General features: G+C 41.6%; 3 protein-coding genes across 10 annotated transcripts in view; 2 read left to right on the forward strand and 1 right to left on the reverse strand.

Moving 5' to 3' along the window:
• LOC105689544 (luciferin 4-monooxygenase) overlaps positions 1 to 3,392 on the forward strand; it is a 72,811-nt gene extending 69,419 nt beyond the window's left edge. For all 6 annotated transcript variants that reach the window (XM_048653694.1, XM_012406627.4, XM_048653692.1 and 3 more), the window contains exons 2-7: positions 514 to 723; positions 1,229 to 1,436; positions 1,504 to 1,837; positions 2,048 to 2,342; positions 2,439 to 2,982; positions 3,070 to 3,392. In XM_048653694.1, coding sequence (XP_048509651.1) covers positions 574 to 723; positions 1,229 to 1,436; positions 1,504 to 1,837; positions 2,048 to 2,342; positions 2,439 to 2,982; positions 3,070 to 3,188 — 1,650 coding nt within the window. In that variant the 5' untranslated portion in view covers positions 514 to 573 and the 3' untranslated portion in view covers positions 3,189 to 3,392. The remainder of the gene's footprint in view (positions 1 to 513; positions 724 to 1,228; positions 1,437 to 1,503; positions 1,838 to 2,047; positions 2,343 to 2,438; positions 2,983 to 3,069) is intronic.
• A 5,014-nt stretch (positions 3,393 to 8,406) lies between these two features.
• Positions 8,407 to 11,572, forward strand: LOC105689589 (calcium and integrin-binding protein 1-like). 3 transcript variants are annotated; one of them, XM_012406727.4, is made up of 6 exons: positions 8,407 to 9,718; positions 10,146 to 10,249; positions 10,323 to 10,425; positions 10,512 to 10,659; positions 10,737 to 10,861; positions 10,982 to 11,572. In XM_012406727.4, the coding sequence occupies exons 2-6, from the start codon at positions 10,158 to 10,160 to the stop codon at positions 11,090 to 11,092; spliced, it is 579 nt and encodes a 192-aa protein (XP_012262150.1). In that variant the 5' UTR covers positions 8,407 to 9,718; positions 10,146 to 10,157; the 3' UTR covers positions 11,093 to 11,572. The 3 variants fall into 3 exon arrangements, with proteins under 3 accessions (XP_012262150.1, XP_048509662.1, XP_012262149.1); XM_012406726.4 differs by having other exon boundaries at positions 8,408 to 9,718; positions 10,123 to 10,249; XM_048653705.1 differs by having other exon boundaries at positions 8,407 to 10,249.
• A 149-nt stretch (positions 11,573 to 11,721) lies between these two features.
• Positions 11,722 to 12,765, reverse strand: LOC105689588 (protein FAM166C-like). Its single transcript, XM_012406724.3, has 3 exons — positions 12,514 to 12,765; positions 12,284 to 12,448; positions 11,722 to 12,195 (listed from the first exon to the last, which is right to left on the reverse strand). Exons 1-3 carry the CDS (start codon positions 12,685 to 12,687, stop codon positions 11,929 to 11,931), a joined length of 606 nt encoding a protein of 201 aa, XP_012262147.2. The 5' UTR covers positions 12,688 to 12,765; the 3' UTR covers positions 11,722 to 11,928.
• Between the last annotated feature and the right edge of the window lie 55 nt (positions 12,766 to 12,820).

Genomic DNA, 12,820 nt, shown 5'->3' on the forward strand with positions numbered 1-12,820 from the left:
TTACGTTTCAACACCGTGTTGCTTACCGCGCAACGACATCATCCCCCAGTTGCTCATAATACATAAACTCTCTTGTCTAACTCATCAACAAACTTTCGGAATGTATATATATATATATATATACTGTAGTCACATACGCCCCGACTACTTTGCTCGGAATTGTAAACCAAAGTCTCACGTTCCTACCGACTGACAAATTACACATTCTCGTAATATCCACTCGATTCGAACGCGGAGTTTTTCAACGGAATGCATTCGGATGGTACCTCCATAAAAAGACCGCAGACCTCAATTTCTTCGCTATAATATGATGCCATGCGCGGCTAACTTTTCGTTGGACAGTTGCATAACAGTTTGCAAATAAATGGCAAAAAGGCAGCAGGAATTATTGCTCGCGTTGCGGTACGACCGTTTCGTACGAATGGAATAAATTATTATTAAAATCGTTGACGAACGTTACACCTGGACGAGTAGGATATCATGAAGTTTAATCGCATTAAATAATTTTTACAGGCGAAGCGCACGCGGGTAGTTCGTAGTCAAAAGGGAGTTAACACCTGTCGAGGAAGTAAAATGAGCAATAACAGAAGTCAAAGCGACCGAAAAATGCTGGAAGGAAAGAATATCGTGGCCAGTAAAATTCCGGGGAAACCAACACCGAACATTTCGCTGGGGCAATACATGTTGGATTGCCTGCGTAAAAACGGTGATACGGTAGCGCAAGTAAGTCTATAAGTATACAGTATTCGTTACCTTGTGAAATTCTGTTGAATCTGTTTTTTTTTTTCCTTCCTTCCTTTCCTTTTTTTTTTTTTACCGCGGGATTCGAGCAGCCGGTAATAAAAAATCAGCTGCCGAAGCCCGTCCGACAAGTGATTGTTAAAACGGTCGACAATATGAAATCAAGAACTGGCATCCGGTCGGCGGATCACCGGTGAATGGTACTTTAGCTTTTAATGAATCCTATTGAAAGATAGTTCTGATCGTGTGCATGTATGCGGATATCGAGCACGTACATACATATATACATATACAAACGTCGATCGTTGTAGGTACACCGATATCTTTTCCTCAACTCGGTCTCTATACGGAGAGTTGCTCTCTTCCGTCGTCTACCACTTCTCGATAACTTATCCAATCAAAAAAAAAAAAAACTAACGTCAAAGAATCGAATGACGTCTGAAAAAATAGATCACACTTTTAGTTAACTCGACCAAACGTCTCGTAGATCGACGCTGTTACCGGTGAGGAGATCAGCTACAAAGAGATTTACGAACAAAGTATCCACTTGGCCGTTAGTCTGAAAAAACGTGGATTGAAGCCCGGCGATCGGGTAGCTATTTGCAGTGAAAATCGCCTGAATCTGATCATTCCAACGTTCGCGTCGCTTTACCTGGGCGCGGCTTTGGCGCCCTTAAACCCGGCTTATTCGAAAGGTGACCGTCGAGATCAGCCCGAGGACAACGTAAGGACAGTTATATAAATTCCTCTTTATTTTTTTAGCCGAACTGCTACACGCGTTGAATATATCCAAGCCGTGCATGATCTTCGTTTCGCCGAGAACCGAGGAAATCGTGTCGGAGGTTGTCGAGGAATTGAAACCGCGACCCTCGGTCATTCAGCTTGCGGGAGAATCGGAATCCAAAGACGTTCCAACTTTACCGGATGTATTGGCCGAGACGAAACGACCGTCAGATTTCAGCAATTTTTCAGCCGTTCAGTTTCCAGATTACAAAAAACAAGTTGCCGTTATTTTGTGCTCGAGCGGGACCACCGGGCTCGCGAAGGGCGTTATGCTGTCTCACCACAATCTGATGACGCTTGGTCAACACTTTGCGTAAGCTATATGGGGATACGTGTAACGATGTATTTCTTGATACATAGTTCCGTTGTTTATTTCGATTAATTTAATTCGCTCGACATTAATTAGGTCACATTCGTGGCACGTATAATTACGTAACTATGGAGTAACCTACGTCTCGTGTTTGCGGTGGTAAGAGGAGTCGACGCGCGTGGCGAATGTAAATCCCGAAATTCCACTTTCTAGGAATCCAGATTTTGTAAGCATGAGTCCGGATCGTCCGCTGCTCGGTCTGCTGCCGTATTACCATGGATACGGGTTCTCCCTGAACTTGGGACTCACTGCAACCGGAGGCAAGGCGGTCGTGATGAGCGACTTCGATCCGTTTGTCTTCCTGAGCGCTATACAGGACCACAAAGTGGTGATTGTACCCTTGGTACCGCCGATCATGGTATTCCTTGCCAAACATCCGATTATCAGTGAATACGACCTGAGTAGCGTTCAAGAGATCATCTGCGGCGCTGCCCCGCTTTCGGAGGAGGTGGATTTCATGAAAATATTTCTTTTACCTTTCGATTAAACCCCCCTCGGAAAAATTGTCCAACGAATAAATCACTCCCAAATGCACTTGTAACAGATCCAGACCGCGGTTATGAAACGCCTCGGTCTATCCTGCATTCGTCAGGGATACGGAATGACCGAATCTACGGTGATAGTGAGCCTGAGTCCGGTAGCGAAGAACAAGGTGGGAAGCTCCGGTATTCTTTCGCCGAACACTTACCTGAAGGTCATCGATCTGGAGACCTCCGAGCCACTTGGTCCGAATCAGCAGGGTGAATTTTGCTTCGCGGGGGACCTCGTGATGATGGGATATTGCGGTGATCCTAAAGCGACCGCTGAAACCATCGACAAAGACGGTTGGCTCCATACAGGTGACATCGGTTACTACGACGAGGAGGGTTACATATTTGTAGTCGATCGTCTCAAGGAACTCATCAAGTATAAGGCCTTCCAAGTGCCACCGGCAGAGCTCGAGGCTATCCTACTTAATCATCCCGCAGTGAGCGAGGCTGCGGTAATCGGACTACCAGATGAGAACAGTGGAGAACTTCCGCTGGCCTTTGTTGTCCGACAACCTGGAGTTGAGGTTTCCGCAGACGAAATACGGAAGTTTGTCGATGGTAAGCGGATGAATACGGTCCAAATGCACGCTGCTTTATTGAGACGAGGTCCTTTGATGATTCTTTACTGAAATCTTCTGATCACAGGTCAGGTATCTCCCGCGAAATGGTTGCGAGGCGGCGTCAGATTCATCCCGGATATCCCGAAAAATCCATCGGGCAAGATACTAAGACGAGAACTGCGAAAACTTTTGTCAAAGTTGTAGACCCCGATGTTTTGTAAAGTTAATAATTGATGAGCGATTATTTCGCAAATGTTTTCCACTGCTCGCATATCTATGTGTAATTTTCTATATTCGTACATCTCTTTACTATGAAACTGAAACACGTGTTCGTGATCTTTGTAATACGTCTATTTCATGTGTATTGTACATTCCTACCGTCGAAAATACCGTCAACGATTCCAAAAATTCGTACCAAATTATTACAATGAACGGACCCCCGCCCCTGTCTCGGCCAGGCTCGCAGGCTTCCCTGGCGTTAACTTGTTATGAGAATTATTATTAATATTGTAATAATTTTCTATCATCGTGATGTAATATCGCCGTAAGATAACTATTTAATAAACGATATTGAGGGTATCCAAGGGATGTCCCGGGAAGCCGGTACAACGTATTTTACCAGCTGTATGAAGATTTGGCCACATAACAACGGACTAGATTTCTCCAGCTCAAAATATCAAGTAATAGTGAGTAAAAAATTTTCTCTACCTCATGATTACTCGATCGATTGCATGAGTTGATGATTTTGGCTTGCAGATTTGGATTCCTGAGCTGATTATACGTGAGATTACCCTTGAGAAGCTAAAATAAAGAACGATATTTGGGCCAAAACTAAAGTAGTTTAAAAATTGATTGTATTACACTTTTCTGGCGTATTTTGACCTCAGGAATCCGAATCTGAAAGAAAAATTGATCTATATCTAAAAATGACCGAGTTATCGCCAATTTTCAGCTTTTTAGGGTCAAAAATAAAAAATTGAGCTTTCAGTCTATCTTAGTGTAATTTGAGCTCGGGAATCCGAATCCGAAAGAAAAATTGATCTATCTGCAAAAATGACCGAGTTATCGCCGAATTATCGCATTTTTTTGCATAAATTTGAGGATATCTCGGAGGGAAAAAATCGTAGCTCAATTTGGACAACGGATTCGTGTTCCTGAGGTCAAAATACATTAGAAAAGTGCCATACGATCAATTTTAAAAAATAAAAATTTTTGGCCAAAATTTGAAAAAATCGTAAGGGGTACCCCTTGGAAAAATCTCAAATTTTGACCAAAATTTTTTATTTTTTAAAATTGATCGTATGGCACTTTTCTTATGTATTTTGACCTCAGGAACACGAATCCGTTGTCCAAATTGAGCTACGATTTTTTCCCTCCGAGATATCCTCAAATTTATGCAAAAAAATGCGAAAAAATGGGGATAACTCGGTCATTTTTGCAGATAGATCAATTTTTCTTTCGGATTCGGATTCCTGAGCTCAAATTACATTAAGATAGACCATAAAATGAATTTTTTATTTTTGACCCCAAAAATCTGAAAATTGGCGATAACTCGGTCAATTTTAGAGATAGATCGTTTTTTCTTTCAGATTCGGATTCCTGAGGTCGAAATACGTCAGAAAAGCATATTAAACCCAAATTAAACAGTGATTTATTTTTTGCTCAAAAATCGAATTTATTTTCGGTTCTTCTAGAGTAATCTCACATGTAATCAGCTCCAAAATCCAAATCTGCAAGCCAAAATCATCTACTCATGCAATCGATCGAGTAATCATCAATTATTCGCTGTTGGGAGCAGAAAAATTATAAGACATATCGATTGATTTTAGTCGTAGACCCACTTTGATTCGTCGCAATCCATGCTTGGGTCGAAATATTCGGATTTCTCGGTCTACGAAGGAACCCGAGCTTTGCTGGAGTCAGCGTAGCTAGCAGCGTAGCGCTTTGTTGAGAGATGTCACCTTCGGGGTTGAGCCGATCCATAAAAATCGGTTTCTTTCAAATCAAAACATCTCAACAATAAAAGTAATCAATTATCCATTTTTTTTTAGGAGGACTGACGGTGGCCCGATTATTATCTTTTTTCAAATACCTCCGAACTAGCCGCATAGATTTGCAAGAGATCGAACTTGCAGTCCAAAAATCAAGAAAATAAAAGACCACATTTTCCGTCGCCAGTTGGTTACCATAAGTACATACATACAATACATTTTCGCATCGATATAATTATTCATAAAATCATGTACTGAATCGGGTAAGTGAGGGTAAATATTCCTCCACGATACGTCGTTATACCCGTTTATAATTAGGTAATTAATCGTAATTGGAGTCAGATACTTTAATTAAGCGACAACAACTCTGTTCCTATACGTGATACCGCGGAGGGTATGGAGGGATCAATTTATTACTCTAATTACGACGAGGAATTGTCTATTTTTTTTTTTTTCCTTGTTTTTTAGCGATAGAGCGACGGTCGGGTGAAAAATTCACAAATTAACTTAGACCGAAATTATCTGTCTCTTCGTGCAGCAAGAGTAAAATCGGTTTACCCGTACGAGAATGATAAAACCGATGTTAGGCGGAGGGTTAGCATATAGCGGGTATACATATGTACGCGCATACATACCTGTGGCAGGTATATTCAAATGCACATCCGCTGCCTAGACACCAGAGTGCCCGGTGGTGGTTGCCCGGGGTGATACGGGGGCTGCTGCAAAGTCAGTGTCGGTCGTTCACGAGCGGTTTCCGACTCACGCTAGCAGCCCAGTTAATACAATTTGTAACGTCCGTTACTGACAAATTTAATTGACAGATGGCAATTATTTAACGTATCGTGGATGCAGTACGCAGACAGTAGTGAAATTTAGTAGTTACTGAAAAAAAAAAAAAAAGGGAAATGGCTATTCCGTATAGCTCTATACACATCTATACTCTATTTCCTTCGTTACCTTACGTGACAGTTTACCGGACCGGATCCGGACAAAGAGGGATAATAAAGAAGCATAACTGCACCTTTTTATCTAACGCATCGGGGCGACGTTGACACTGCTCAACTGACACTCGATAAAACACCCCTAATTCTGCGCGCGTTATAATTATGATAGTTTGCATTCATTACACGCGAAGGGTGAGAGTTACACCTAATAGATACTCGGTCCATAGTCGACGTCTGGCGTCCTCCGGACTAGAGTTAGCGAATGGTCCTGAGAAGATAACTCCAGAATCTAGAGAGCAACTATGTTTTGTTCCCCCGTATGTTGCCACCCTCGGTCTGAACTCTAGATTCTGGAGGATTCCTCCTAGATTCGTGTTCCCCGTCATCGTAATGGCTTTTTAAAAGCGGTATAATAGTCGGCGTCGGAGAGACATGTTACTCCGCGAAATCTCAGCTCTTCAATCCCTGAAATAGGACGCAATGAGCTTCCACCCTCCGGCCTCACAAACTACCTCTGGTCCATTTTTTTCTTCCCCGATGAATCGTATTTTTTTAATATACTCATGCAACAAGATCTGACGTCGCGATGTGCGATCGTAGGTCTGTCTTCCGGCATTTTTTCAAACCGTAGGACGTACCTGCAATTATTCATTGAAAAATAGGATGGGGAAGCTGCACATCCCAATGAGCTTTTAAAATTGTATCATTGTTTCTCAAGGTTTCTGGAATAGGGGCAATAATTTGTGACTAATTTTTCATATTTGTAAGCCCCTCTAAAAAAGACTCGGCTTTCAATAATTCGCAATTATCAGCTACAAGGGTACGTATCCTACCCGACCTAATCTATGAGTAATTAGTGATATTTAGGAGTTCCGTCTCGAGTTGTGGGAAGTGCAGGTTTCCGAGAGAAATGCAGGAATTTATTAAAGCTCTTAATTACTAGAGGTTATTGGATCTTGACTTCCCGACTATCGACGGTATATACTAATTGAGTACATATAATTAAACAAAATTTTAATCTATCCAGAATTAAATTACCATTTAATTTTTCTGAAAACTATATCACCCCTCCCTCCTTCCCTCCCCCCCCCCCTCTTCGTTGCAAAATATTGCATAGCTTCTGTCTGATTAAAAGAGAAAGAAAGAAATCGCGTAAAAATATATCGAAGCGTATTGCCCGATAGACTCGGTGCAAAGTGCTCAAAATTTAATCCTCAATTAACTCGATCGTTACCCCCCCCCCCCTGCCCTAGCTACTCGAGTGTCGCGCTCTGGGCTCGGGGAATGGTCAAGTTGGTCGTTTCGTGGTCAAGTACACGGTAGGTGATTACGATTCAAAGACGAGAGGGGTCCCTCGAGGGTCTCCGTTGTCGTATGCGCCGCGTGAATATCTGCTTAGTTTCCATGCTCTCGTTGTATTTTCGACGAGGACGCGGTGCATGTACGCAACTGCGATACATGGGCGTATACTACATTCATGTACATACGATAAAAGATATGCACGTATAGATGTAAGTACGTACAAAGTACTTTATGCGATGCCAGGAAAGTTAGATATGGAACTATCAGGCGCTAACGTTCGCAACATACAATGCGATACTTCACGTGACCACGTAGTTATAGTCGCAGGGGTTCTCGGTCAAGGAGATTTCACCCTGAGAAAAGCGTCTCTTTTCCAAAATTTTGCTCGTGCTATCTCGTGAGCAGCGAATCGCGATTTTCATACGCGAATATGAAACGAAACGTTACAGTCGAAAAAATACGACGAATCGCGGTGGTTTTATAAATATTGAAAAAACGATCCTGGGTCAATTTTTGACAAGTAGATGCAATTACGTATAGATTGTTTCGTCGTATTCCTCTTACAATTCACACCTGCGGTACTTCGCGTGGTATTTTTCCCGTGCGGTTTCATGCGAAAGAGTTAAGACGAGTTTTCTTATCTGAATCGTGAGCATATAGGATGATTTTTCGCCCCGTTCTGACGTTTGAATTTTTATGCAGAACGCGACCCAAGTTCATTTCGAGATCCAAGTACGGTAGCGCGCTCGGCTATCAGTTTCTAATATTACCTCTGCATTCCAAGTAGGGAGTGTCCCAGAAAGATTTTCACCATTGCGGATGTGTCCTTAAAAATTATCAGCCGACTGCGGAGTAAATACAATATCGCATCGAATCAATTAACCAGAGATCGAAAGTCATACCGCGTCACCTTCGACCGAATCGAAAATTCACGGTTCAATCGTCATTTCTACGTACAATAATAAAACATAGAAATTCGTGTCAAACCGTATCCAGCAGTTCGCTGGCAGGTTTAGAGGGCACGAACGGAGGCCGGCACAGTATCGTCCGATCAAGGCCCCGATACCGTGCAGAGTTAGCCTGACATATACTTGCCGTTGACACATCGATACGTCACCGTACGTTGCTCCGCTCTCTCTGGAACAATTCTGTGGCTGCTGCAGTAAACCAGTTATTCGAAGCAGCTTATCAACTTTGCCGATTTTCGTTACCCGTTCGAGTAGGCATTCGCCGTTTTATATCCGGGATTATTGTACCGCGAAAATTCGTCGGACTTCGCCTGCCGTTCATACACGGTAGGCGAGAGATCTCGCTGTAAAAAATGAATTGATGGAAAATAAAACAGCGATAAAGTTCAGGGGTAATGTCATCTTATTTCGAGGCTTCGATTCGCGATAATCGCTGGGATGCATCAGACACATGGCTTTAAATGGGAATGGACCGTTCGATGCGGTTGATTTGACAAATTCACGCGGAGCGTGGTGTCCAACTTTAGCGTTATTATCTTCTGCATAAATTTGTGAATTATTAGCGTTTGATTGAAAACCAATAATCCTGATTGTTACTAAATTAATTTAAACTCGCGAACGTTACCGGTGAGTTTGATATTCCCCCGGTTGGGGAATTATTTCAAGTGCGGATAGGGTAATCAAATACCACAATTCGCGGCCGCTAATCCCTTATTTGAATTTTGGTGAAAAAATTTCACCAGCTGCCGCGGTAGTGATTAACGTGCTAATAGTATAAAATCAGTAATTCTCCGCCGTTGTTTGTACAGGAGATAAGATTTTTGAATAATTCCAGTAAGATAATGAGTTGACTTTTTTTTTTTTTTCTTTTCTCCTCACTTCAATTCAAGCCTCCCGCGAGCGTGCTCATCATTCCCATATTATTCAAAATGTCTTCGCCACGCGGAGAGCTGTTACATGACGAGGAAATACAAATACATGCAACCGGTATCTCCCAACCGCATCCTGTATGCCTCCCAGCTAGTTTACACAATTTTTTCTATCTTTATATATATAAACCTGGGTCGTCGCCTTCAGTCAAGATCATCCGCCGACGAGACACTGTGCATGAAAAAACGAGACTCGTTTTCTTCAGTTCTCAGTTCGCCGCGGTTCCTTCGATCGAATCATTGAAAGCATATCAATCTAACAATAATTCAAGCCTTCCTCTAGACCTATCGAATCGAGCATAAATAATATTTTTGTTCATAGCGTGAAACGCGTAGATTACAAAGCAGCAGGTGTAAGCAGTATGGCTGTGTTCCGTTTACTGATAAGATTGGCGCACCACGGTGACCGGACATCTCCGTGTTGACTAATTCTAAGACTTGCTCTGTATTGTTGTCGTCGTGACTCTTAAAGTCGGAACGTGTCAGCACGTATGGTAGAGAATATAGGTATTGAAAAATAAGAGGAGAGAAGAGGAAGAAGAAGCGGATAAGAAATTGGGGACGTGGCTTCGCGTTTGATACCGAAGTATTTTTACCAAGGTTCGTGAATTTCACCTCCAGTATGCCGTTCTAACTTTTCCGTCGAAAGAAAAACGACGTTCGTAATCGCATATTTTTCTAAAACATATGTCGTACCTTTGGTTGTATTTATATGTGGTCGAATTTAAAAATTTGAGATACGAGTATTCGGTTGCCGGTTTTATGGATAAACTTTTACGTTCGAAGTAAAGGGAGTTTGACACACGGAGATATAACATCGAGGAATCGGAAGCGATTAGACTACAGATATAAGTTATAATTATGAACAGGTGAAACGTGACGCTGCCCATTCGATTGAAAAACGAAATAAATTATCCAAAGCTTGCGAGAGACTTTGAATAATTATTATACTGCCCTGCCCGAGTTAGCAGGCATTGTCAACTGTTAATAGTATCTAATTTAAGGGTTCCGCGATTCATTATAACAGACCTCCGTAATTATGGGAAACTCAGCTAGTACGAAACAGCTCACGCCGGAGCTGCTCGAAGAATATACGCAGCTCACGTATCTGACAAAAGCAGAAATTATGCAGTAAGTACCTAATTTTGATATCAGAGCACAGTGAACGTTCATCGGCGATATCACAAGCGTTTTTCTTTCGTAGCATATTCAAACTCTTCAAAAAGGTGGGATCGGAAGAATTAGCGGAGAATTTTCACCACAGATTTCCGTCTGATGAAATTTGCAAGATTTTTCCAGTGATTCAGGTAAAAAAAAAAAGCTCACAATTTTATCGAAGAGTCCTATTCGTTCATTGTTCGATGTCACGGTCTCATTCGTGTGATTCGCATAGCACAACCCCTTTCGGGACTCAATCATGAAAGTTTTCTCCTCGGAAGACGACGGATGTTTGAGTTTTGAAGATGCTCTTGACTTGTGCTCAGCTTTATCGGAAAATTGTCCGGACACTGTAAGAGCTGCTTGGGCTTTTAAAATCTTTGGTAATTTCGGTTAATCGTAAACCTGCAGCAATTACAGCCAAATGTAAATAATAAAACATATTAACGAGCGATTTTAGATACTGACGGCGACAATCAGCTAGGGCTCGATGATCTAATTACGGTGATAGAGCGATTGACTGGCTACAACACGAACAACGAACCTAGAATTGATCGAGAAAGTTCCGAACGCATTGCCCAGGCGGTATGTAAACCTAATCAGAAACTGCACATTCATCACTCTAATGGGATTTAGTTACGTATACCTATACGTATTAAATTATTTATCGATCAATTGTTCATCGAATTTCATTCGTGGCTTCAGGTTCTCGCGGAGATAGATATGGACCATACGGGAAGTGTTGCCCCTCAGGAATTTGTCCATATCGTATCCAGGATGCCAGAATTCTCACATACGTTCAGATTCATGCCTTAGCTAGTTAAAAGTCTGAAAAATAAATACATTGGAGACGATAATTTGCGACTAAAAAAATATTTTAGGCATGTATTTGAATTCGAATCATTTAGAAATTGAAAGTATAATAATGGTCAGCATTATTATCACATCTGAATATCTTTGATTTCTGTTTCTTGTCATCGTATGCTTATATTTTTTCATAATCCGTACGAAGCAGCATAACGTCATTTTATATTATTATGCCGACAGATATGCAAAGAATCTGGGCGGCTGTTGAATTTTTACTGCATTTGTATCTATTATTCCACATGTGTCGGGATCGTATTTCCCAAACATGTACATACATCATTACGCTGAACAAATAAATCCCTAGAACGCAATGTATATAAATCTGTTGGCCGAGTACTCGCCAGCTACAATGCGGCTGTATGAAGCCGTTGAGACAATTTATTTCTCTGCAGCCGTGAAAAAAAATAAAATAAATAATACCTTTCGCAATTTTTATTCTCAAACAAATTTATCACGTATAAATTATCTACTGCGTTTCATCAACGCACAATCAGCACGCTTCTTCGATGCAGCTTATATTTTGCGACCCTCAAAATCACTGACATTTGCACCCATCTTCCGAAAGTAATTATTATTACAATTATCGTTGTTGTTGTTGCTGTTGTGGTAATTATTATTATTATTATCCATCACTGAATCAAGTATATTCTAAGGGCTGCAATGATGAAAGTGATGTCGAGTAAATGATTATGTCGCTATTGTGAGTAGGAAGACAACTTATTAAATGAAATTGAGTTTTAATTAAGAATATGTGAATTCTTTTCGTCGTCGATACGCATAAATGATCATCGTTTGTAAGCAATGCAATTGTCAGAAGAATATATTCCAGGGAAGGCTAGATCTGGCATATAAGGGGTTTTGGATATCCTCTCGTAAGTCAATGGCACTACGGGGGGTCGCTTGTATTCAGTATAAGATTCTGGATACTTGAAAAGATAAGAGGGTACGAGTTCTGGTGAACACTGGAAGGCGTACTCATCAGCCTTGAAGAAGGTCAGAGGATGTAGCGATCCGGTACGGTCCTTGTACTGTTGCCGATGCATTTGAACACCCTATACGGATCATTTGTGGAAATTGTTGTTTACCGTCGAAGATCTATAAATTCGGCCGATATTTCAAGTTCATCAAGAAATCGCTAACCTTGTACAGGTCATCTATCTCCCGCATACGGCCTGCATCAATCGTAGTGATATTATTTCGTGGTACCGATAACGCCTTGTTATAATCGCGGACCTTTGCCGCAGTCGCTGAATCGGGCCTAGGACTGTAAGGTGTGCTCAGCGAACCCCATTCGTGAGGTGGCATCTATTTCAAATGACAAATACCCTCAGAATCAGGTACCATGATGTAAATCTTATGAATAGTCTTACCATAAATCTGGAAAGCGTCTCATTTCGGTAGTTTTGAAAGTAGCTTATTGTCCCTCCTTCGTACGTGGGACCTTCAGCTTTTGGGGGCGGAGGAGCACCCATAAAGATTGGCGTCAATGACGGTGGATAAAAGGTTGCTTGGTTTTCTGAAAGATTTCGACTTCCCATCCCCATTTTTATTGATTCCTTTTTTTTTACATCTGCGATTCACTGGTAATTTGACTCCGTCACTTTGTTTGAATTTTCTCCCGCTCCTCGATTCCGGTTAGTGATTGGAGGTAGTTGGTAAATCTTTCGGCCGACAATG

This window comes from Athalia rosae, chromosome 4 (genome assembly GCF_917208135.1).
Source record: "Athalia rosae chromosome 4, iyAthRosa1.1, whole genome shotgun sequence".
Taxonomy (NCBI): Eukaryota; Metazoa; Arthropoda; class Insecta; order Hymenoptera; family Athaliidae; genus Athalia; species Athalia rosae.